Genomic DNA, 22012 nt, shown 5'->3' with positions numbered 1-22012 from the left:
AGAGGAAATAGGCTTGTGACATTACTTTTTCACATTGCCCCTCTCCAGCCATCCACTGAAGTAGTTGTATTTTGAAGTCATCACATCACTGTTGGCTGGTGATAAGTCTGGAGGCCTTGCATATATTTGTCAACATGTCCTGGAAGCAATATTGGCAGTATATATTGAGTGTGCAGGCATTATCAGAGCAGTGCAGTATTGCTCACAGGGATCCTAGAATTTTTATTAAACCCTATAGTTTAATAGTTGTTTGCAATGCAGCGTGCTGTTTGGTTTTTAAAGATTTGCTTCCTTGGAGTTCTGACAGCATTACAGGTTTTGCATTAATAATCTGTAAATATGACTCAGCAGCTGAATGGATAATTCCTCTGGTGTCTTGGACTTATGGGTCTGTCAGCTAAAGCAATGGTTAGATTTATTCCGGCAGCAGGAAAACAGAACAATAACAAGGAGCATGTTTTTCTTAAGACTGGATTGTCATAAACCAGAGCTAACATTTAGAAGTCAGCCTCTCAATGTCGGTATATGCTCAGAAAAATGGAAGAAAATAAGAGCTTACAGTTACTGCCCTGAGTTCTCCATACTGGTGGCAACCTTTTAAAAATGAGAACTTAAATACCACTGAGGAACAAGAGAACTGTCTTCTCAAAGGACAGCCTTCTCTTTCCCTATATATTTTAGATTTTTGTGCTTTTTCTCAGCATACCATCTGAAACTCAGGAGGATGTTTACTTTCATCTTTGCACATTTAGGACTAGCTTGCAGGAGAACACGCTTCTGGGCCACTGTGTGTCTACACAGCCCAAAATTAAGAACTGGATCTAATGAGACCAGATTGTAATTTGAACAAAAGGTATCCTTTTATGAATTTCCCAAAGTAGCAAAGCTATTTACAAAATGCCCTAGTCTAGCACTCTCTGGCCAATGAAATTCTAGCCATGCTGTCTTTAGTAGGTGTTCTAGTCAACTGCAAAATCTTAATCACAAAGGACAGCTCTTCGAAGGGCCAGTAAATTTTGGATCAAAGACGTTGTGGAAGACAAGCCTGTCTTTGGGTATCACTGTAACTATTAGTGGGAGAGCTGTTCAGTTTATGGGATTGTACTACTGTACATGTCAATACAGAGCTCTGACTCAGTCAGCAGTGCTTCTAATGTAGTTCTGTGCAAAATATTGAGTACAAAAATTCCTGCCATGTTACCTTGGTTCTGTGAAGAATGTAAATATTAGCGATCAGGAGCAAACTAAAGAACACTTATTAGAAAACCTTACGGATACAAAGAATCTGGTTATCAGAAGTATCAGACCATTCATATATTTTTTCAATTATGTTAATTATCAGACTGATCTATGTAGTAAGTTTCTCTCAATGAAACTTTCTGCTGATTTCAAATGCCCTATGCTGCCCTGAAAAAAAGCAGGTATATTCTTCACTCCTGCAAACAGGTAAGTTGTACAATATGATGCATTCCTACATGATCCAACAAATGTTGAAGTGAATAATGGAAGATGTTTTATAAATGTCTTTGCCATCAAGGACAGTGCAAAGTGTCCTTGTTTTACTTTATGGAAGCCAGAATCAAACTGTTTAACAACAGAAAAGAAGCCTCTGGCATTAAAAAAAATCTCACTTTGGTACAGAGTTAAGTGATTGCTGTGAGAATCTGAAACCAGATGAAATGAGCTATGTTCACCCCCAGCTCTCCACTTGTTTTGGGTAGTTAGAGATGTCAGTCTCACAATCAAGCAGTGACCAAATTCCTCTTGAAAATGCTATGTTGGTTGGGTTGTGTTTTTTTTTGTGGGTGCATTTTTTTCATTCTGGACCTGCACTCTATAACTGGTGACCAGGATTTCTTGTTGCTTAAGCATTATGGAAAAATGCTTTCCATTAGCTCAGGAAGTCCTAGAGTAGTGCTAGAGAATATCTATTGCCTGATCAACAGTCTCTGCCAAGTAAGAAATAATCCTAGGTATGTTTTTGCAGTCTCATTTTGGTCTGGTTTGAATTCTGGTGCTAAGTATGTTCTGCAGTTCTGGTAATGTTATGCCAAATAAAGCTTACGATTTTATGTGACAGTGATGGTGGCATATCAGTAGCAGATAAAATGGCTCATAGGAGATTCTTAAAGCCCTTTTCTGTTACCTTATGGATATATAATGTCATATCCAGTCCATCACAGAAACTCCAAGTTGTCTTAGAAGTTTGTTTCTACCAAATTTCATGCACCTTATCTCAGTGTTTCTTGTGATAATGTTGTGTGGGCTTCTGTGATGAGATAATTTCGTGAAGACCTCTGAATTCTGCAGTCATGCCAATGTAGTTAAAGTTTCGGTGAACAAGGTACCCCTGTAGTCTAGCTTTGGAGAGTACACAATCCTTGCCTCTTTTTAACTTTTTAACACTTACATAGCTTCTTTCAGATGGCTATTGAAATTAACTATAACCCTTTCATCAGAATGTCAGTGCTTGATCTGCCCATGGTTCAGCCCCATCAGCTCAAGAATATGTGAATCTGTCTTTTCACTGTATTGAAGTATTTTGTATTCAGTACCTTGATTGGATGCTTACATTCTGAGACCAATATATAAATGTTACTGATAAGAATAAGACTCATTGTTCTTTCAGTTCTGCTGAATGTGTAGAAGATCCACACTGATTTTTGGAACTGTTACTTGCTTTACAGTAATGGTGGTTTAGTACTTGAACTCGGCATGCCTAATGAAGTTATCAGCCATCTCACCTTCCTTCCTATTAGCCAGACTAAATGTCAGCTTATTAGCAGGAGCTATTGTGCTTCCATATTCACAGAGAGGTAATAAAGTGTATGACATATCTTGTCTGGATAAATGTTGTGCTTTTTAAAAGTGATTAAATTTGCAGGCATGAGGCATGCTTATCTTCGGTAGAGGGACAGACACTTCAGAATATGTAACATCTCTTCTTGAAGTCTTGTTAAATCCATTGTAATGACAGATTAATATATAGAGTTGCAGTTAAAATTGTGTGTATAAGGAGTGGGGGCAAAAGGAGATTGCCTAATAAAATTCTCAGCCTTGAGAGCAGGAGCTACACAAATTTTTCTCTCTTCTTTTTACGTGCCTGTATATTCTCGTGTCCTAACCAAAGTAACTGTTCAAATATGTATAAATAGTTGATCATCTTTGTGTAGAATAATGCAGGTTTTGTCTTAGGCTTCTCCCCTTCTTGAACAAATAGAGGCAGGTTCTTTAAAAAGCCTCTCTTAATGTTCAGCCTTCAGAGAGATGTAAGTGCTGACTTGCAGACAGCTTGTCTTCAAATAAAGCAGTGGGCAACACTGATTGCAGAGACACAGCCTGGTGTTAACTAGGGAAAAGCATTTAATTGACACTTGATTTTGGGCATTTAGGAGTTTGAGCCCCCAAGTCCTTAGAAGTGCCATTATTTTTTCTTATTCTTGCTATGCAGATTAGGAACACTTCCTGTGGATTAGAGGGGAACAGATTTTTCCAGGGTTGCTTTTGGCTATTTTACTCTTTTACTGTATGGCTCCATGTTTGTTTCTGAAGTTTTTAACCTGTATCTCTAACAGTGTGGAGTTTTAGACTGTCTCATGCTTTTCTTCAGTTCTTCTATATCAGTTCCTTGAGCAGTCTCTTCTCCATATCCACTTGAAGTAAGAGTAAATTTCTGCAAAGCTGCAGGAGGCACAGTTTTGAATACAAAATGCTAAAGTAATTTTATTTAATAAGTTATTCTAAGCAGCAGAGGATGCAGAGGGAATCTGTAATTCAGCAAGTAAAGTGGGATTTTACTGCTGTGAGGTCAGTGAAGTAAGGAGAGGAGCACATAATTTTTTAAGAGTTGACTTCAGACTAGTTTCTGATGCCAAAGTCTAAGCTGTAATTTTGCATATCTAAACATTCCCCTCCCATGGGAAAAAAACCCACGGAGGTACCTAAGCCATTTTAGGATGGAAGAAAACAAATTCAGTATTAATAATCCACTATGGTGTATGTTCACCTTTCATAAGGAGTCCTGTAATTCAGTGCATAACTTGAAAATCAAAGTGGAAATATTTTTATATTGTTAGCAATACAGACCGGTTGAAAGCCTGTGAAATAAAAGTATTGGGGCAACAAAGCAAGTTTTAAATGACGCACTTTTGGGACCTTTTTTATTTAAGATGTCTTATCTGAAATACAGTGAGTACTGACAGAACATAGAATTAGCTTACAGTCACGCCTCTCAGGGTATAATGAGGTGTGGTTGAAGGGCTTGTGTTTAATCGGATATGTGCTAATTAGATAAGGTTTTCAGTTATCTTTCTGTGAAGCAAACACTAATGCTTTTGGAGTATGCATATTTTTCAGTTTGCTTGTGTATCCTATATTCTTTCATTTCTCCCCTTCTGTAATCACAATGACCAAGATCTTTTGTTTTTGTAATGAAAGGCAGAAAAATCAACTAATTTCACCTTAATTCAAGACTTACATTGTTTATAGGCTGGCCAGTGGACGTGGAGCAACTATATTGATGCAAATTATCTTGTGACTTTCCATAGAAGTTGAAATTTTGTCTCCATTCTACTTTATTTACACCATAGTTGAAGTTATGGCTCCACCTACCAAGAAAGGAAATGGCACACTGTGGAAGAAATGGGATGAGGGCAGGGGGTGATCATACAGTCACCTTTGGAAGCTCAAGCACAATTCAGTAGGTTGGGGCTAAAGCTATTCGAGTTAGAGCATGCATTGAAGTTCTTCTCCTGTGCATGGCTACAGACTAGGAAATGTCTGAAGTCCTCTGGTGTTGCATTATGTTCAAGGAATGTGGTTTTGTGCATTACTAAGCCAATTCAGTAATAGGGCGTATTTGCTAGCCAAATTTCCTTTCATTAGCTCCTCCTGCTTTTCTGCACTGGTGTTCACTTAATCCTGTGGTGAGCTGATTCAGAAAGTGAAACTAGTAAGAAGGTGATTACTGTTTCTGTGGTTCACCTCTGTGAATTAGCATATAATAATGTCAGATGCTAAGACAGGTGTAATGGAGAAGGCTGGAATGGGAAAAGAGGCAGAAGGAGTAAGACTGGCAGCACTCATCTGTTAAATCACTGTAATTGTAAGTAAGGAGAGGAACACTTGAAAATGTACAGTGTAAAGTGTTAACTATAAACAAGACTTTTCAGTTCTTTGCTTTCAAAGATGGAACAGAGTTTTTACTGAAATGGTCATTGTTCTTCACAGCTTCCAGCTCCTGAATGTTGTGGGAAACAGAAAAAAAGTTTGTTTAATTAGTGGAAGAAATTTTGAGGGTGGAAACAATAAGGATCTTTTTGCCAAGACTTCTGTAGTTCAATTTTTGGAGATGGGGGTGAAAACCCAAACTCATCACACTATCAAGAAACTTGCATTCTATTGTTTTAAGTTTTTATTTAAGTACTGACTTTAGGATAGTTAGACTCCTTTAGAATTGAGCCAAACTTAAACACACTGGGGTTGTGAATTAATCTTGGGCGACTTCAGCTCTTAGGAAAGCATACTGTCTTGAAAATGGAAAGCTGTGAAATGGTAGCTGTTGTTAACTGAGGAGTTACCAGGTATCTTAAGCCTTGAATTATTAATGGAATTGAAATAAATTCTTATGGCCAGACCAAGTCAGTAATGAGGTTTTGGCAAGTAAATATTCTCTTGGTGATGGGGTCCTTAATCTTCTTATAATGGGAGGTGTATTTTGCAGAAAAGTAAATTATTTTACTTTGTTTTCATCCTATGTCAAGAAGAGAAGCCTGGATTTAAGTTCCTAATTTTTCATATGACTGCAGTGTTTCACTTTTTCTGTCTAGGCAGAAGTTCATCAGTAACACCTGAGTTTCTAGCTATCTTCCATATTTCTCCAGCATTAAAGTAAACTAGAGTCTACAGTAATCAGGGCTATGAGTAGTAGAAATCTTCCTTCTGCTTACCAAGTTCTTAATCAGGAAGTTGGAACTGGTTAAAGAGCATGTTTTAAAATGGAAACATCCCAGGAGGATAAACCTGCATCTGTTAGCCTTTCTTAGTTTCCAAAATGATATCTTCAGAAGATATTTTCCTTGCAGGATGAGGTACTGCTATGAGGTGCTGTCTTGTAGCTTTATCCCTACATTATCTGCTAAAATCAGTTGAGGGGTCATACCCCTTTAGTGAACATTTATCTTTTTTAATGTGACCTCTGTAGCCCTCACCTTAGTAATGGTCAGAGCTTTTGTCTTCCAGATATGTACCTAATGTGTCGAAAGTTTTACCTCCATGTATTTACTTGTAGGTCATCTGAACTTCTGTAGTTTCTCAAGGTTACATGTTACACTTAAGAATCTGGTCCAGAAGACCAAGAAAGATTTAATCCTTCAGTGTAGGCTCTGCTTATGGAAAATTAGATTTGTTCGCATTAGGCTCAATTTTCTGATCCAAGTTCAATTTTTCAGTTTAAGAAGGGTAATACTGCTCTTTATGAAAGTGTTTTCATGCTCTTAAAAAGTCAAGAGCATCAAAATATCAGTAATATAAGACAGTCAATATCAACTCCATACGGTAATGCTACTGGCAATCCAGGATTGCCTTAGAAAATGATACAATCTGCCTGTATGAGATGTGTTTCAGTAAGTAACACTTGAGGCAGAAAAACATACCTTTAAAAAAACTTAAATAAAGCAACACAAGCTTAGTTTGTGGTGAATTCTAATCTTAATTAAATGTTGTGATGCTCTTTTCTCTTCCATCTGCTACTCTTTTGAGCAACATTTTGTTGCTTTAAAGTCCCTTAGAAATCTCATTAATGAGAAGTGTCCCATCTGAGTTAGGTATGTGAACCTTCAGGGATCTAATTGTATCTAAGCAGAAGAGAAAGCAGAGATCCTTTGAATGGAGATACTAAAATTGTTCATTGGTCAGGTTTGTGAAGGCTGCATGGCAGACTTGCACATTAGTTTGGCTAGACAATCAGATCCCTTTCTCCATCCCATTTGCTAGCTCATGGGTACTTGTGAGCATGCTTAGAACTTGTCTGTTCATTTCCCTCTCTTCTCATTAGCTTTTTAATAAATTCCATGACCAAAAGTGTCCAAGGAAACTCATCTTTGTGGAGACCTTAGCCTGTTCCCACAGTGTTGGGGCTGTAGGATTGGGCAAAGGAGAAAAATGACACCTAATCCAGGCATCAACTAAGCTTAATTTTTGGTCAGTGCTACAGCATGTAGTTTCCCCTCTATGATGAACATATTTATGAAAGAATAAATATCTGATCTCATAAGTAAGAAACTTTCTGCACAGATTGTTTTTACAAGTATGATGTGTCTCTAGTGAATTCATGATGCAGTTATCTGCTTCACAGAGGCATACTCTAACTTTTATCACTAGTTGAACTAATAGGAGAGCAGCTCCTGTCTTTCTAGATCTTATTTTTTAGTAAGCAAAACTTTATGCAGACCAATAAAAGACTAGTTGTTCTAACAAATTGGTTTTATTGAGGACTCTTTCTACCATGAGTATTCAATTCAGCTGAGATGCAAGTTTTGCTTTGTAGTAGCTCATTGCTTAGGCTGCTCAGTATTCACAGTTGTCAGTCTCACTTCTGTAATCTTCCCCAAGAAAAGCTTTTAAACATTCTCTTGTTTCTGTTCTTGAGCAGCCTATTCTCTAACTGAAGAATCTAATTTAGAAAACAAGGCCATTTGAGGGCAAGTAGTAGTGCTGGAGATCTATTTAAAGTTTATGTGATTTAAGTGAAGAGTCTGCTTCCAGGCGATTAATCTTTAGAGACAGAGCAATAGAACGCTTCAGTAATTACTTCAACAGTAAAGATCTGTGATGACCTGAGCCAATAATGCCTTTTAATATGGTAACTTCTAAACTACTAATTGGCCAACCCCCATCTCTTGCTATATTTTGAACCTAATAGCTGGCAGTGGAAAAAGCACCAGTGGTTTGGGATAAAGAATAGGTCTTTCCATTGTTAAGTTCACAATGCTTTGGAGTTAAGAATGTGGTAGAAAACAGCAGTGAAACATAGGGGAAGCTACTTCTGCCATTATGTTGTGGCTGAAAAATTAGTTTTAAAAGAGTTTTTGTGTTCAAAGTTGTTCAAAGCTGCAACTTGCTTTCTGCCTTTCTCAACTTAGAAAATAATTGATCATTTAAGAACTCAGGTAGCTGGGTATTTTCAGACTTCAGCAATTCTTGTAAACCCCTGGATCTCTGCTTGCCTCCTCGCTGTTAGGTGCTCCAGACACACAGTACTTTAGCATCACCAATATGTTTGCTTAGGATGCATCTGAGATAGCAAGTGATCAGGCTGGAAGGAGGAAGAACAGTAATCGGTGATATCAGTTCCATTGCAGTATCTTTTCTGTTATCCTGCATCCATCTTGCTTTCCCTGAAGAACTGTCCCTCAGATTTCAGATGGAAAGGGGGGGGAGCAGAACTCCCCAAGAGCAGTGGTGTGTGTGACTGGCGTGTATATACTGGTCCTGAGGGGCAGAGTATCAGCTTGTTTCTTGGGAGGTGGAGCCCTAGCTTTGCTGTTGCTGGGTGGAGTGGGAGAAGATTGTGACAATTACAATGAGTAACTGAGTAACTTTGCCATACAAATCAGTACACTCCAGAACACTTCCGAGGACAGAATCTGTCATGACAACTAAAATTCTTGCCCTTCTATCACCCAGAGTGTTGCTGTTCTTGTTCTGTTTTTTCGCAGCTTTAGTTCTTATCTTTTAGTTTGAATTTGCTAGAGACATAACTTTGTGCTGACTGGAACTGACCTGTGGTTGCCATAGACCTGTTGACATTGTCTTCTTAATGGACATTGAGTTAAACTTTTGCTAGATGTATAAAATAAACATAGTGCTGGCTTTTATTTAACTTTTTTTTTTACTATTGAACAAAAATCATGTTTTACAGTATTTGCTTGAGTTGATATTTGGGTGCATTTTCACGTGCATAGCCTGTATATACTGTACTTTCTGTAAAGTTGCTTTTCTTTTCCCCTTTTTCTCTGCCAAAAGGAATCAGATACAGCACCTTGCACAGCTCCTAATGTTTACCAGTTCAGTCTTCAAGCACCGACTCAGCTTATGGCCAGTTTAGCACCCGCATTGCCCCTGCCAAGTGGTAAACCCCAATCTGCGCCTCCGAGAGCCCTGATAGTGGCCGCCAGTAATCAGGTATGAGCCAGCAACTCTGTCACACTGCAGCTGCAGCTCATCTGTGCTGTCAGTCTGAGGATAGCCTTCATAGAGCATGTGCTGAGCTTCATGTGGTCATCAAAGTACTTACCTGCTGTGTCACAGCTGTGGGGAGAGCAAAGGGTGGGAAAGGGTTTGGAGTAGAAGAGCCCCTCTGCAGCACAGACACCTAGGAGTAAGGTAAAGGAGGAGTGTCAGGTGTCTGACTCCTTAAGCTGTATTTGAGAATCCTGGTGCCCAGGTGGTGGGATTTTTGTAGATCTTTAGGCTCTTTAATTTCTACCACCATATAGGTGGTGGAGCTGTAAGATAGTTTTTCGAATTTTAAGGAATAGTACTGACCTTTCTAGGCTTATTTTGTTATCTTTTGAATTATTAGATTTGGTTACACTTGTAATATTCTGTAATACATTTTAAGGTCAGAAAACAGAAGATTAATTATGGACATGTCCACAAGGTTTTTTACCAAAAAATTAAATATGTGCATAATTGTGCTGGGGACCTGAATGTGTTTTGGCTAATGTATCCATTCTGGTACAACCTCAGTGCCTCTTTCTGCAGGCAAACACTTGCTCAGTCTTGATAATTACAGCTATTAGTCAAACATGCCTCACACAAGGCTTAATGCAAATTGTGGTTTGTAGGTTACCTATAGTAACAAAACTGTGAGCTGGTTTCTTTGAAACTTAGTTTTGGTCAGGTTCTCTTCCTAGTTCTCCAAGTCCTTCTGTCAGAGTTCTTGGGAATCAACGGCCAGGAGATTTTCAATTTAATGGCTTTTTTTTTTAATTTGATTGAGCACTTAATTCATGGATCTTATCACTGGACACTCTCCTATTTGTCCATATCTCTGTTCCTGAGGAGCCCAGACCTGGCCCCAGCACTTCATGTGTGACCTCACCTATGCTGAGTCGAGGGAAATGATCACATCCCTTGACTTGCCTTTGGTTTTAAGCTTCTGACTACACTAATTCTCCCCTTCCTTTCTTTCCCTACTGCTCAGTCCCACCTAGGCAATACCAGCTTACCTGCACAGGAAATGTATTAGTGAGAAGCTAATAGAATAATATATTTCTATTATAATGACTGCAATTGAGTATTCACTGGCTAGCGAGTACAGTCCAGTCTGAAACTTCAGAAGTGGTTTTAGAATAAAACTGGAGAATTGTTTTAAGTTAAACTTCATCTGAAATACAAACTTAGTGTAGATTATTCTTTCCTTAAGAGCTCTGCTTTTCTGAAGTGCCCTGGAGCTAGTAAGGAGATATGCAGTTGTTAGTACAGAACAAGTTGGCATTCAGAGTGTTTCCCACAGTTGTAAAGAGACAATGTGTTGTGTGAATTTTGGATGTCTGCTAGAATTGTGAATCCTGGAAAACAGCTGCTTTGTAGCACTTTTTCTGGCTTTCTGTTCTTGGCTGTCCTTTCGAGTGATTGTTAACTGTTCTGTTAGGAGTTTTATAGTACTTCAGTGTATAAAAGCAGGATTTTTTTTGTGTCTTTGCTTAACAAAGATGCCTTTGAGAATCACGTTAAATCAGAACAATTTCTTGCTACCTGTAGTTCAGAAATGGGATAATAGGCTATTTGCGTTGAATTTACCAAAAGGTTATATTTCGTGAAGTAGAAGTGGGTTTTTTTGATAAAATTTATGATTGAATCAGAAGTGGGAAATGAAATCATTTTACCCAGAATACTGTAAATATCTCCTTTCCACTTCCAACTTTCTGGAGCATGACTGTGCTAAATTAGGCTGGTGGCTTTTCTTTTGAGTTGATGAGACTGAGCTAGCTTATAACTCTTAATAGGTGCGCTCTACCATCTTAGAGGACTCCTGCCCTGATAGATTTGAACATGTGTAAGACTTTCTTAAAAGCAAGTCTTCTTTCATATTCAAAAAATTTTGAAAGGGACTCATTTGTCTGCATGGTGTCTTCAGCTTTTTCCACCTCAGTTCATCTTGGAAAGCTGTACCTGGATGTTGAATACAACTCTCAAAAGCAGGAGGTGCCAAGAGCATTTAACTGTATTTTGAACAAATTACTGCCTTCTAGGCAAGTTTGCTGCTGTTAAGGCTTCCTGCTATTTTCATTTTTGAAACATGTTTGGTGTGATTGCCAATTCTATTTATGTACTGCATAATTAATTGGAGAATTTCCAGGTAGTTCAGGGACTGATTAAGCTCCTGGCACAGGTCTGCGTGCTTTTCAGGATCATTATCATCCATCATTTTTCCAAGGTAATCATTCTTCTACTCTGCTGACAGCAGTTTGAAATTTTACTTGAAGTTTATGAAGCAGTGCTGCTCATTAGAAATAAGCGGAAAAACAGATGCTGAGACACATGTCCAGATGAGTAGAGGGGGCAGAAATTGCTTGGTAACTTCCCAAGGAGAGGAAGGGACTACATTCCCTGTTGTTACTTTGAGATAAGTTTAATTCATGCTGGATTACTGTTCACTAGGTTACCAAAATGAAGAGAGAAGAAATTTCCTTTTTCTTAGGTCAGAAGAACTCTTTCATTTAAATTTTAAGATGCTTTCTTTTTCCCTCCAAAGGGGTATGTTTTGATTCCAAAGTATGTAAAGCCAGCAAGCACCAGTCCCTCTGCTGCACTGGCTGGCTTCTAGTGTGTCTGAGGAAGTCTCCAGTAAAGATGAGTAGTGTCTGATTGGGAATATGTTTGTTGCTATAGAGACAACTAGGAAGTGAAACCTTAATGTCAGTGCTGAAATACCACAGTCAAAACCTGTAAAGGGACTTGCAGGAGTAGATTCTTTTTTTTTCAGATTCTTTTGAGTTTGGCCAAATAAAGCAGAACATTTAAACTTACAAACTGCTTTTTTATATTGCATTATAGGCACTTCTGTGGCTAGCATATTTTGTTTCAGAGTTTGCTTTTATCCAGAGCAATTGTTAATGGTGTTGCCGTGTCTCACTAGTACTGCTGATACTGCTTCTGTCTCTGAGATGATTACTGGAAGGATGGCAGCATTGCAGACAAAATTGGTCAGGGACTTGAGTCAAAATTTCTTTTAGAGGAGTGCAAACAGTAAAGTGTAGCTCAACTTGGATGAAGGATAAGTTTGTGGAAACATTTTAATTCATGTCAGTGCAGAAGTATGCTGAATTCTCTTTGTATATTGAGATACTTCCTTGTTCTCAGTATGTCAAATTCAATTTAGAAATGACCTGATTTGTTCAATGGCATTTTTAAGCTGTTTAGGTACTGAAAGCTTCTTCATTCAACCAAATGGCATTTTTGTGGTTTTTTTTTTTTAAATTGAGAATGCTCTCATTTAGGGTGGAGTAATTTTTCAGTGTCCATATGTTTTCATAGGAAGTAGGCTACAGTTGTCTACTTTGGAAGCAGTTTTGATTCTAAATGACAGACTCCCATCTTCTGTGTGTGACAGAACATTGTTTGGTTTTTAACACATGCAGAATTTAGGGGAAGATGATGTTTTATTTCTTTTTCTAAGGAAAGAAGAGAAGGAAAAACTGAATCTGAGTTTCAGAGGTTGTTCAGCTGAAAACAGAGATTTTATTTTACATCTAGGTTGCCCTAAACTTACACAGACAGTCTTTATGTGGTGTTGTCCTTCCATGTACAGAAACTGATTTGGCCTGACCACACTCTGGATAACCTAATCTGACTGCTTACAACAGAATGTTGGATTAAGTGGTCTCCAGAGGGCTCCATATAAACATCTAGTCTACATGTTTAAAGGACTGTATGAAATCCTCTGGTCGCATTGTTGGTTGCTTCCTGAGTTGCAGGGAAGTCTACATAGTGGTTTCTTAGAAACATAAAAAACCCCACTATAAATAAAAGACTTACGGACATGCAGAAGTCATACCTTCCTTTTGTTAACATAGTACTCCTTTATCTTCCAGTGTCATTGTAATCAGATTTTTGCTCAAAAACGGAGATTGATTTGAATAATCACATATGTATTTCCTCTGCAGACTTTTTCATATGTATTGGTATCACCTCATCATTTGGAAAGGGTTTTTCTTACTGTAGTAATAGTTTTTCTGTTCCAAATAAAAAGTGAGGATTCTCAGTGAGGTAAGATTTCTCTTTACAGTCTGAAACTGTCAGCTTTGTGCTAAAAAAGCTATTATCTCTTGTTCTCTGTAGTGACAAGTATGTAGATACACTTTATGGCCCATGTCACAACAGCAGCAAAGTTGCAGCATGAGTTCTGTCTTCTGGTAGCATTGTTTTGACTCTTGCCCCTCAGTTTTGAAACTTGAGTACTGACAAGATCAAAAAGGGTATTTATTTCATGTGTCATCCTACTTTCTTTACCATAACATAGTTCAGTATTTGCTGCAATGCTGATGGTGCTGTCTGCTGTCAGTCCCTCATTTTGGGGACTAGGCCCTCTGCTCTCTCAAATACTAATTTTTCTTGGAGCTGCTCATATATTGCCTAACCTGTTGTGAAAGTGAAGAGAACCTTGACCTTTCTGTGGTAGCTTTGCCAGTAATCTATAATGAAGTGAAATAAGATACGAAATATTGAAATAATCTGTTCCCTTGAAGCTTTTATTTTTCCAAGTTCTTTTTTGCTGGAAGGTGAGAAGCATCTAAAATATTTTTGGTTTTTAGCTCTTTTTAGTCCCCATGTTGATTTCCCTTTTCTTTGATGTTCTTATGGTTGGGTCCATAAATTTGCCCTTTTAGTAACAGCAGAAAAGAGTTTGGGCTCATTTTATAAATCTATTCAGGACTCAGGATTTTATCAGTTGTAGCTGAAAGTGACCTGTAGGTCCCAAAAAGAGAAGTGTCTTTGTTTGCTGTGCTTTGAGCCTTATTTCCCTAGATTGCCAATACTGAACAACTTTTGGAATAACTTATTTTGGTTTGTCTCTACTTCAGTTTAGGATTCTAAACCGCATAGAAATCTTACCAGGTTAAGAGTACACCCAGCTAGCACGTGCAAATGTCTTGCAGAATCCTATTAATTAATCTAAAGTAATGAGGCTAGGTTCCCTAATAATTGACTTACTGCTTTTGTAGTTGTGACTAAAATGTTGGTTGGGTCATTGTCCATTATTTCTCTGCAAAACAATTAATGTATTTCATAAAAAAGAAGTTAAATTTTTTGTTGTATTTACAGATGATATGATCAGAAAGTCAGTGAGTGCTACAAACGAAAAATAGAGAATTTGGAAATATTGCAAACTTTGTGAAGTATTTTGAGAATACATAGTATGTTATTTAAGGTTTACTTAAAATGTTAATGGTACATCAAGGTAGCACTGAATACTTCTCTGGTATTTCACATGAAATGATTTTGAGGTGTGTGAGTTTGATTACAAGTCTGATCAGCTTCAGACTAGATTCAGTCATTGCATTTAATCCTCTTAACAACAAAATATTAAATATGTGATCTTTCAAAATGTCTTATGCCTTTTCTAAGCTTTTCCTTTACCTCTGTAATTACTTAACAATCATTTTGGAGCACTGTAGCACTGTATAATCTATTTTTAAGTTGAGCACAGATACTTTATTACCAACATTTTTCTGTCTTTCTTTTATCCTTACTTTAGAAATTCCATCAGGCAAAAAAAGAAACCTAACAAAAGACAAAAACAATTCAGAAGCCTGTTTATGTTTAGAATTCAGCTCTGTTATGTTACTTGTGTTATTTCAAATTGTAGGGGATTAATTTTTGGCTAAAAATTTTCTTTTTGAATAATGGCAGTCTTTAAATGTCAGCAGTTTTGTACAGTAAATTTGCCAGTATTTAAGAATAGAAATTTGGTTTCCTTAGCAAATAATTACTTGGAATCTCTATTGCAACCAGATTTGTTTTCTTGAGTTTTTTTCTGGGGCTTTTTCTTTTTTTTAATTTTCCTCTGGGTGTTTTGTGGGTTTTTTTCTCTCTTTTTTTTTTTTTTTTTTTTTTGTTAGATTCTGGGGGGTTTGTTTTTCTATTTTATGGTTTTTTTTTTTTTTTTTTTCCTGAAAGCTTTTTAAGCCGTGTATGTGATGAAGCATTTAAGAATTTCACCTGACCCCCACCCCCAGCCTTGTCTTAGATGTGAATTCTTTCGTTTACCCTCCAGATGTAGCAGATTATTCACCGCAGCTAAAACCCAAACCAGTTCCATCTGTTCTATTTGTTGAATCAATAGCCTTAAGATGGGAGAGCTTGTTCTATCTAGAGAAATAGATCCAAAGAAGTTGAAACTTCTAAATTGAAGATTTGTGTCATATCATAGAGGAAGGGCTTTCTTTTTGGGTTATCTGATCTCTCTAGACATCATCTGCTACAGATGTCATGTCTTGCTGATTGTGTGAGTCCTGGGCATGGGAACATCCAGAAGTTTGTGCACAGGAGAAAGATGTTAGATGCAGCCTCTTGAGATTGCCAGAAACATGAAGTAAATTTCTTTTATCAAAGGTCCTGAAGGAAGCTAAGTGAATGTGTCCCATTTTAAACAATTAAATAATTGGAAAATGAGGAGCAAAAAAATCAGTTTTTATAAAAGATTGAGTTCACTAGGAAAGCCTTGCGGGAGTTTGTGCTGCCAAATATCTAAAAGGCAGTGGATGAAGCCTGGTGAAGTTTGCTGGTGGTGTGAAGCACCTTAAGGGCTACTTGAGAAAGGATGCAGAAGGACCTTTCAAGGTGATGCACCAGGAGGGAGAGAAATAATTAAAACTTTGTAGAGAGTGGTAGGCCCTGAGCAGACAGTTTCTTTTAAACATGACATCTTGCAGAGCACCAATAGTGAGTATGATTTTGCCGTATCTTTCCTCATCAGAGGAAAGTCAAAGCACAAATGGAAGGAGAATAGGGAAAGATATCAATAGTGATCAAACACATGGAATTGCTTCTGTGTGAAGATAGAATTGTATCAGACTCTATGGGGCTTGTGAGAGCTGCGTGGAGGATTGAGACTTAACAGTAGGAACTGCTGAGTCAGGATGAGACAGCAAAATAAGCTCCTGTCTCCGACCCCCCGCGCCTTAGCCTTATCTTTGTAACCTCATAGGTCATTCTCCCTAACCCTTACTATTGGACAAGTTTGGATCCCCTATACCCTATAAAAAGGGGCTGTTTTAGCCCATTCGACAGAAGAAGAGCTGTCGCTGGAACCCTTCACAAACTCCCCAATAAACCATCGCTGTGGAACCCCCAGGCCTTCTCCTTCTCCTCTCTCGCGTCTGCCTCAGCCAAAGGCGCCCTAGCGAGCAAGCAAAGAGCTGAAATCCTAAGAGAGCTGATAATCACTAAAGAGCTGACAATCACTGAGCTTGCTAAGGGTAGCTGGCGGCTGCGAGCCGACTGGATATTCGGGCACTCTGTCCCCCAGAGGGATTGAGCTATCTTGCATCACTCGGTGATAAGGCCAAGATCGAGGCTTTATCATATAGAATGATTGTTTAACCTCAACAAGATGAGGTATATGATCTAGGTCTGTGTGGTCATCAGCTATATATGAAAAAGTTAGAGAACAGAATGACAAGAAATTTCTTACTCCAAGAACTGACAGATCATCCCATAGTAGGCTCAAATTGAATGTGATGCTCATTTAAGCTGTGAAATGCCATAGCACAGGATGCAGGATGCTAAAAGCTGATGGTTTTTTAAAAAAAAGTGAACAAAATGTAGTTGAGAACTGGTAAAGATAAAGGTATCATCTCTGACTGAAGTGGTCCCTGAGTCAACTTCCTTAAGCACCTCTCTCAGCTGATGAGTCATAAGACTGATGGATTCAGATCCTGCTCCAGTAGATTGACAGTGTATATCTTGATGGCCCAAAAACAATGCAGAATGCTTCATCACAAGCTCGAGTTCACGTTCTGGCTAGGTTACTAATCATTCTTTGAAGGTTTGTTTACCTTTGGAGCAAACAAGGGGTATGACATCTTTTAGGATACAGGTGGATGCACTTGTCATGCTTGCTGTGCTGCTTGTCTCCTCTTGGGGTCACCTGCCATCCTGCTCCCAGTAGGGTTTTTTGGTGAATCCTCACTGATATCGAGGAGGAAATTCACAGATTTTTCGCATTTTCCGCTGAAGTGAATGGATTGGCTTCCTGGAAGTTTATATGCTCCTTGATCAGTTTTGTTTTGGTTGTTCAGTAGAAATACTAAATTTTTCCTCTGTCTTTCTTCAGCACATAGTTGAGGGTCACTGTGATTACTGGCTACTTTTGGTATTTTACTATTATAGGATAATTTTTAGTATTTTGATGTCATTTCAAGTAAATGTTTGTATATAATTGAGTCAGAGCTATACTTACTGAACTAGAAAACTTTGCACAAGGATGTGACATGGTGTGTTTGCTTGAAGGACCACTTGCCCAAAATAGAAAACATTCTAATTTTTCATAGTTTCATGTTGTTTACTTGCTAAAATATATACTAGAAGCTATTTATGAAACATATCAATAAATTATATTTGGGAAGTAGGATCTCTTAAATATGGAAAATTCTCAGCTTGCATTTCCTTTTTCTGTTTGTCCTTGAATTATTTTGCCGCTGGTAGTCTGAGAACACTTGATGTTTAAAAGTTGCATGGTGAAGGTTGATCAGGTTGCTGTAGGACACTGTATAAATCAAAAATAATTTTAAGGTTATTTTGCCACCCTGCAATTAACTGTGGTTGTTCCTCAACACTGGTCTTCACCAGTTTGTCTTTCTGGATGCTCAGTGTCTCTTCTAGTAACAGTTTGACAGTAAAATGTTGCTTATGGAATGATGCTTTCAATAACTTTTTTGTTTTGTGCACACAATTGTGGCTTGGTGTTCTCATTTCTTTTGACTTCACACTCGTTGAGAAATACAGAATATGAAATACCTGCATCCACTTCAGTGTTGTAAGCAATTGTCCCAAACGTTAGCTCTGTGCTCCTGTGCAACCCCTTAAGGTTGGAATTAGCTCTTGTTACAGACAGTCAGTTGTCTGTTGAGTTATTGCTGTCAGACATCAGGAAAGGTTGCTTGCATTGGTGTTACCAGTATTTAGGAAGCCTTTCAGTTTCATCTTCTGAAGCTCTTGTACCTAATTTAAGTACATACACATTAAGCCAACTTACTTACTGTATGCCATTAAGTGATAGAGATGCTTGTAGTACCTTATGGTGGGGTAGATTTACTCAGCCTGCTACGAAACCTTCTGGGCAGTTTCTGTTTCAAGTTATTGGAGATCCCCCCCAAAGAAAGTGCTCTGCTATATTTCTGATCACATAATTGCTTTGTCTTGGTCTGCATATGAGGTACAGTCTAGGAGTTGTGTAAGCTGATGATCAGACCAGTAGAATTTACAAGCTCCTCACAAACCATACTTAGTTTGCCTGTCACTGACTTGAGGTTATGGGGAAAGCTGACTTGTAGTCCCCATGCATCAGCTCATGTGATCATCCCCTTACATTTCTCCATGATGTTTCTGAAGGACTGAAGTATCTCCTCTGGTCATGCTCTTGCTGAGATACTCCAAAATATACACATCTGTCACAATTAGTATTTAATGTGGAAGTTCTCTTGTGGTTTAATAAGGGAGTTGTACAGTGAGTATATTTCATACAGAGATCCGAGGGTGTTAAGGATGCGTTGAAGTCTATACCATTTCATTTGCAGGACATTTTCTTCAGAAAACATTTAGTAAGCTGTTAGTGCCTTGGGACTTGCACAGCTACAAAAAGCATGAAAAGACCAGTTGCTTCAAGCAGTGTTTTGTGGAAGTGACTTATATGTTGAGGAAATACAACTGGTAATATATGTTTTCTTTGCTGTTTTTATGCCTAAGTGAATGCTCATCTTATTTTATTTTTTTTTAGCAGCACAGTGGAATGAAGTTTTCCATGAAAGGAACTCATTACCAAGGCAACAGCTACAGCCCTGTCAGCAGTGGAGGCATGAGGCAGCCAGTTGCTAACCGTGGACACCACCAGTACAATCGTAACATATGGAGAAGGAAAAAACACAGAGACAGCTTGCCTATTAGTCTGAGCAGATAATGGCAGATGCCAAAATGACCTTCCCTGTTCAGACAGACTGAGTGAGTGCCACTCCACTTGAGGGATGGAGACCAGCATCCAGCACATCGTTTTGTTGGTGTTGCCAAATATCTGCAGCTGACTTCTTTGCATGTTTCTTTGTGTGGTGGTTCAGTCCATCTTCAAGAAGTAGTTGTGCTTATCTGTGAAGCCTTATTCAATGTGGAAGTTTGTTTTCTGCCTTCCCACAATGGTTCATTCAGTGCCGAAGCAGCTCTGACAATAGAACTGCAAGGACATTTACAAATGCTGTAGCTTTTTTGCTGTGGCTATATCTGTTCCTTTTCTTTTATTTTAGAAGTGAAGGAAACTTCAGCCCCTTGGAATTATTTTTTTTTTCTTCTTTGCAGCAAATCAAGTTGGGAAATCATAAAAGCGGATTTGCTGCTCTCCTGGTTTTGTTTTTTTTTTTTTTTTCAAAGCTCAGTTTTTTTTTCTCTGTAAATATTGGAAGTATGATTTGTGCAATAACTTGGAATTTTTAATTTAATTTCATATTATCACATAAGTTATATTTAAGGGGAAGAGGTTTTTTAATTTACAGATCCTTTCCCAGGTTGCATTATCTAAGTTGGGATCATAGTTTTGGCAGGTTGTCTGAGCAGTGTTATAAACATGACATTTGGTAATATTTGAGGCTTCTTGATTCACAATGAAAGTGCGATTTGGCTTACAGTTTTAAGAATTTACTAAGCTCCAAAGCATTTTGACCCTGTGTTTTTTAGCTCATTGTCTGGCCTCTATCAATCGTCTTGCTCTGACCAATGAGTTTTAATTTTCTTAACTAGACAACAAATCGAACATTTGTAGTACCAGAAGTAAAACTTTTGAGAGGAATGGGAAAAAGGTTGGTTCAAGTCCTGATATGAAATTAAAAAGCTGTGAACTACATGCTTTGATGCATTTTAGTAATGTAACCTGTTAATGTTTGGGTTGAAAGAACACTATTAAACAGAGGTACCCGGCTTAAGGAATGTGGAGAAAGGAAATATGTTGATTCCATTAAGGAATCTGTATAGTAGTATGCATTAGTTCTGTTAAGAGCAAATATATAAAAAGTACTTCAGCTGCTCTAAGCATTATAAGAAGTATCTTTTAATGTGTTGCAGGAGAGCACAGCCCAGTGTTGTACACAGTATGAGTGGCTGGCACTTAATTTACAGATGCATACAGGTATACTATGCAAGTGTGTATTGCCATGACAAACACTGTCTTTAACTTTTTGAAAAATGTACATCCTGCCTAACCCTGAGTTTTTAAAGCACCACAGTTGTCCTGGGAGTAGGTCACATCTCATGCCCTCTGACTTCCCTTTTTTTAAGTGAGAGTTCTTAAGCTATACAGAAAACTAGAGGTGAGTTATGTAAGTCCACTAGCAGAAAAAGCTGAAGAATCCTGTTAACAGGACATCTATACTGTGTACAGATATAGAAGGTTTTAAAACTGGTATCTGAATGTTGAAATGAGGTGTCAAGCATGAAGCTTTTTAATATGCTGTATGCCTTTGAAGCAGAAGTAGTTCATGTTATTACTGAATCTGTCAAACACAAACAGGTTCTTGAGGGGAGAGAGGGCAACATTCCAAACTAGAGTAGTGCATATCTGTTTGCAGAAAGTTTGTCTTAATGCTCTAGACTCATCACAATAACAAAGTTCTAAAAATTGTGAGCTGATACATAAATAATATCTAAGGGCTGTTACATGAGCCTGTACTGCTTAGTCTTCACACACTAGCAATATTGAGCATAACTACATTACAGAGCCTTCAGAGGCTTTAGTTGGTGTCTTATACTAGTGTCCATTTTAAAGCAAAACTCATTTGAAAAGTGGTATCATGTAACACTTCAGTCATGGTGAACCAAATGAATTGGCCTGGCTATCACTGTGGTTATGTGCTACAGGTTTAAAAAAATGTTTAAATTTTTTGTGTGGACAACTATGTGGAAGCTAAAATTGACATATTTTTATGTAAAGTTTTCTATTCTTTGATTTTTAATAAACTTTGGAGACCAGTCACTCTTCTCTACTTTTTTTATGGGATACTTAATGGACGAAGTGACACTCGACCGTGTCCCATTCTTTGATGTACACTTTGAACATCTGCTTTGAATTGTTCATGCTGAGCACCTTCAGAATGAGCTTGGAAGGTGGATGGGTGCCCTCAAGTGATGGTGATGTTTTTCTGAAGGGAGTAATGAGCATGCATGTTTCTTTTGTACTTGTGGATTTGATCCTTCGATAATGAGAATGCAGAATGAGGAGCTGGAAGCAGTGCCCGTAGTATTCTCAAGAGGAGATCAACTGACTAATTCCTTGGGATGCCGTAACTTTTAATTAACTTTTTTTCATAGTAGTTTTTAAATTCCTGTAGTTTTTAAATTCCTTTCAAAATATTAATCTAGGTTTCAGCCTCCTCAGAGATTGAATGTATCTTGTCTTTTTTTTGTTAGCCCTCTGAAAGGATTCTGAAGTGTCACCAGCTGACTCTAATTAAAAATTTTAAAAAATGAGTCTTTGGAAGGAGCTAGTATGTGTGTGTATATATATATAATCTGTGAATACTGAGAAAGGGAACTGAAGTATTTTTAATAGACAGCAATGCAGGGCTAGGGATTGGCAATCAGGGAGGATACTTGGTCAATCTTAATGAGTATCTGCTGGAGAAAAGCAGAGAAGCAGTGGGAAGGGAAAATAACCACTCAGCAGTATCTTGGATAATAACGATTATTTTTTCAGTCAGTCAGTCAGCCAGTGGCACATGGCTGACAGAGGGATATATAATCTCTG

The 22012-nt window shown here is 38.0% G+C and overlaps 1 protein-coding gene across 4 annotated transcripts in view; it reads left to right on the top strand.

Moving 5' to 3' along the window:
* TENT4A (terminal nucleotidyltransferase 4A) overlaps positions 1-21238 on the top strand; it is a 58773-nt gene extending 37535 nt beyond the window's left edge. Inside the window, exons 11-12 of one of the 4 annotated variants that reach the window (XM_030968414.1) lie at positions 9025-9183; positions 19010-21238. In XM_030968414.1, coding sequence (XP_030824274.1) covers positions 9025-9183; positions 19010-19186 — 336 coding nt within the window. In that variant the 3' untranslated portion in view covers positions 19187-21238. Of the gene's footprint in view, positions 1-9024; positions 9184-19006 lie in introns of all 4 variants that reach the window. The other 3 variants (XM_030968405.1, XM_030968432.1, XM_030968423.1) reach the window with 3 other exon arrangements.
* Positions 21239-22012: the final 774 nt, after the last annotated feature.

The sequence above is a fragment of the Camarhynchus parvulus genome, chromosome 2, assembly GCF_901933205.1.
Source record: "Camarhynchus parvulus chromosome 2, STF_HiC, whole genome shotgun sequence".
In the NCBI taxonomy this organism is placed as follows: domain Eukaryota; kingdom Metazoa; phylum Chordata; class Aves; order Passeriformes; family Thraupidae; genus Camarhynchus; species Camarhynchus parvulus.
Note: the sequence above shows the minus strand (reverse complement) of the source record. Positions and strands in the feature narration are given on the sequence as shown.